Raw genomic sequence first — 3,578 nt, 5'->3', positions numbered from 1 at the left:
GGTCGGAGCCAAACATAGCGCTGCTCTGATTTGTGCGGGCAAGTCCGGCTCTATGAAGAGCATGTCGGAGAGAGGCTTCAGAAAAGAGCTGAATGGCAAATGGTTAATTTTCATTCACTCGTTTAGTCCAGATTTTTTATTATTATAAACTACATTTTATTCTTCTTTTTCTTTTAATTGTTTTTTTTATTTATTTATGAGTAATATTCTGTTTGGTTGGGGAGAAAATGCTGGCAAAGAGAAAGAGAATTTGTATATTTGAGTAATGTTCTCTTAAATTTCTTAAATATTTGGACTATGTTTGGTTACCGAGAAAATCACAGGATGGTTAATTTTCATTTGTTTAGTCCAGATTTTTTATTATTAAAAGCTATGTTTTATTCTTCTCCTTCTTCTTTTTTTTTTTTTTTTTTTTTTTAATTGGAATGGCTGGGTTGGGTTGAATTTGGTTATATTTTTTTTGGGTTAAATGGGGTTCAATGGGTTTTTTGTTAAAACCCAATAATTATTGGGTCTAATTGGGTTAATGCCCATTTAATCTAACTAAGAATTGGGTGGGTTTGGGTGGGCAAATGGGTTTGAGCTTATTTTGTCACCCTTAACTACAACATTCAAAGGGTTGCTGTGGAGTTAGTCACATACTTTGATTCGTGCAAAGGAGTAAGCTGCGTACTGTGATCCGCACATCAGATTGGTTAAACACATATGGGGAGCTATGCATCAAAATGAGAGATTGTCACTACAAAATAAGTCCAATTGTGTTTTGGGATAAGAGTTTAACTACAGGTTGGTATAAGGTACTGAGATTCTTTCACTTATAATCACTTGTTGTGATAATAATGGCTTCTCGGGAGTGGAGACCTTAAATTCACCCGATGGGGTTTTGTCTCGGTGGTTTTCCCCAAACAAATCACCCGTGTCACATTTAATTTTCGCTACATTTAGTTATTTGGTGATTTGTTTGTGCTACCACGCTCATTGCATATAATTGAATCTAATTAATTTCACTTGGCTAAATTAATTAGTTAATTTATCACAAGGGGTCAATACGTTTTTGGCTTATCAAGACGAACAACCTTAACATTACAACAAGGAGTATATCCTAGTGATGAAAGTCCACCAACAACAACTATAAGTTTCGCCGCAACAGTGATACCAACAATGGCTGAAAGATTCGGTGCAATAAATCCAATTTTAGTCTCTAACAAGTCCAACACTCTATTCCTCGTCGAATCAAGAGCAATAATGTAATCACATGCATGTATTGTGTTTGTTAAATCTTGTTCCGAAAGTGGTTTATCACTAGTTGCTGAGGCTATTATAGAAAATACCATTAGAATGGATAGGGGTAAGTTCAAGCCATCGATATCTATTTCGTTACCTATCTTTTTAACAACTTGAGAGTATTCGATCGGGTCTTGAGTTACGGATTCGAGTTCTGGGAATTTCTTACGGAACTTGTCGCGGATGAGATTGTAGAGGTTAAAGATTTGGTTATCAATCTCGAGCAACAAGTTGTTAGATGCCACAATGAATTGGTATTGAGAATCGGGGTTGTTATCCATGGCCAATTCTAATCCAAGAGACAAGAGGTCTTCAAATTTGGATGTAATATCTTCAAACCCTTTTATGTGGAAATTTAAAAGAGTTAGAGATTCATCGACGATATAGACGCTTGTCTTTGAGTTTTGTTGTTGTTGTTCATCATCAAGTTCTGTGAGATCTTCCAAAAAAGCTTCGTAGTCCTCAGGAATTGTCATGATGAATTAGGGTTTTCTAGGAAGCGACACAGTGTTAGACAAATAAGATAAAGAAGGAAAATGAGAATTATAATTAAGTTTGTGTTCCTTGACTCTTATTTTATAGTCCTCTTTGACTAAATCCGTGTGGGACTAGAAAAAAAGAACAAAGTTTCTCTCCAAACTACTCTGGAGAGAAACCCTACAAACTCAACATATATTTTTATATTGAGTGTAAATTTTAAAAATCTAACCGTTAGATTGCATGTTTTTATTACATCCTTAATGCTTACAAAATTTCAAAAAGATCAAATTTCAATTGCTATGTCATCTAATAAATGTTATAATTTCAAATCTTTGTGATCTAAAGTTGTATATAAAAAATAAGTTAATTGATCAAATATTAAATAACATCCAATTTGAACGAAATTTGATACGCATGTTAAGAACATAAGGAATATGAAATTCAACAGTTAGATTTTCAAAATTCATACCCAAAAATGAAATATATGAGAAGTTTGAAAAGTTTCTCTCAAAACTAGTTTGGAGAGAAACTTTGTTCAGAAAAAAATAACGTTGGCGGTTACTTCGAGAGTGAGGATTGAGGAAACAACTCAAACAAGTGTGTACGTGTGTGTCAAAAACGTGTTGGTAGAAGTGTTCTACACTCCTACTAATCAATCTTACATTCTTACTTCAGGGCAATGACTCATGAGTCCAAATGTTGATCAAATTAGTAATGAAATAAGAATGGGGGAACTTGGAAAAAAGAAAAAGGAAAAAGAAGAGAGAGAGAGAGAGAGAGAGAGAGAGAGAGAGAAGTCATAAGTTTCATTGCGGGGAAGCCAACGTTACTCAGTTATGCAAAATCACTTGTTCTAATTTTATTTATTTATATACTATAGTTAGACACCTTAAAATTATTATTATTATTAACAATAAATGCAATTGATTCAATCGCCTGAGGTCCCAAGTATAAAAAAAATAAATAAAAAAAGCCCCAAATTTTAATTTAATTAAGCCCAAATATTAGCCAATACTTTCTCCAATTTATATATATATTAGCCAATAAATAAAATAAATTTTTTTATCAAACAAGAAAAAAGAGAGATAAAAATGCTACTTTAACAAAAAAATTTACAACACTTTTACGACAAATCCTAAGTAGTAGGTTATTACAAACTGTTATTGATGGCAAAAAAATAATTTTAGTATTGAGTTTTGTTGTGAATGTAGTACTTCTCAAAAAAAAAAAAATTCATAACATTTTTCATAATAATTGAATTGGCAAATTTTTACTAGTTCTCACCTAGGTTCACCACTAACATCACTCTTTTATTTACCGCTATCATTCTATCACATCAACAAGTGTGAAAAGTTTTGTCAATTTTTTTGTGTCGACACGATTCATGTTAATTAGTTATAATTTTGCATCTAAAAAAAAATAATAGAGTTTAAATAATATTTAATTTTTAAGTATTTAAATATATAAAAGGCCTCAATTTTGATCTTAAAAAAAAAAAGACCTCATTTTAATTTTTTACATTAGGCCTCTAAATATATCAAGCCACCCATGTTATTAATTATTAGTTGTTTGGCTTAAAATTGATAAAGTTAACTTATATCCTCTTGTTATCAAATAACACAATCCTTAAACATTTAACCTAAAATCAAGCCAACCGTCTAATAGAAATTGTAAGGACACAATTTTGTAACGAACCGTAACAGTGTTGGGTTTGCACGTAAAAAGGCCCAGACAATATGATTTATAGAGCGTGGGTTTGAAAGGCTAAGCCTTGGTCACCAGGCGGTGGGTTTTTCGTGGTGTTCATGCATGGT

The 3,578-nt window shown here is 32.2% G+C and overlaps 1 protein-coding gene across 1 annotated transcript; it reads right to left on the bottom strand.

Annotated features, from left to right (window-relative positions):
* Window positions 1–1,043: 1,043 nt before the first annotated feature.
* On the bottom strand, window positions 1,044–1,760 carry LOC115980848 (U4/U6 small nuclear ribonucleoprotein Prp31 homolog). Its single transcript, XM_031103058.1, has one exon. The coding sequence runs from the start codon at window positions 1,758–1,760 to the stop codon at window positions 1,044–1,046; it is 717 nt and encodes a 238-aa protein (XP_030958918.1).
* Window positions 1,761–3,578: the final 1,818 nt, after the last annotated feature.

This window comes from Quercus lobata, chromosome 3 (assembly GCF_001633185.2).
Source record: "Quercus lobata isolate SW786 chromosome 3, ValleyOak3.0 Primary Assembly, whole genome shotgun sequence".
In the NCBI taxonomy this organism is placed as follows: Eukaryota; Viridiplantae; Streptophyta; class Magnoliopsida; order Fagales; family Fagaceae; genus Quercus; species Quercus lobata.
The sequence above is the reverse complement of the archived record's forward strand: the minus strand, read 5'-3'. Positions and strand labels throughout refer to the sequence as shown.

What these genes read in the sequence shown, in the direction of transcription:
- LOC115980848 (XM_031103058.1), bottom strand. Translation starts at nt 1,760, where the DNA reads ATGACAATTCCTGAGGACTACGAAGCTTTTTTGGAAGATCTCACAGAA.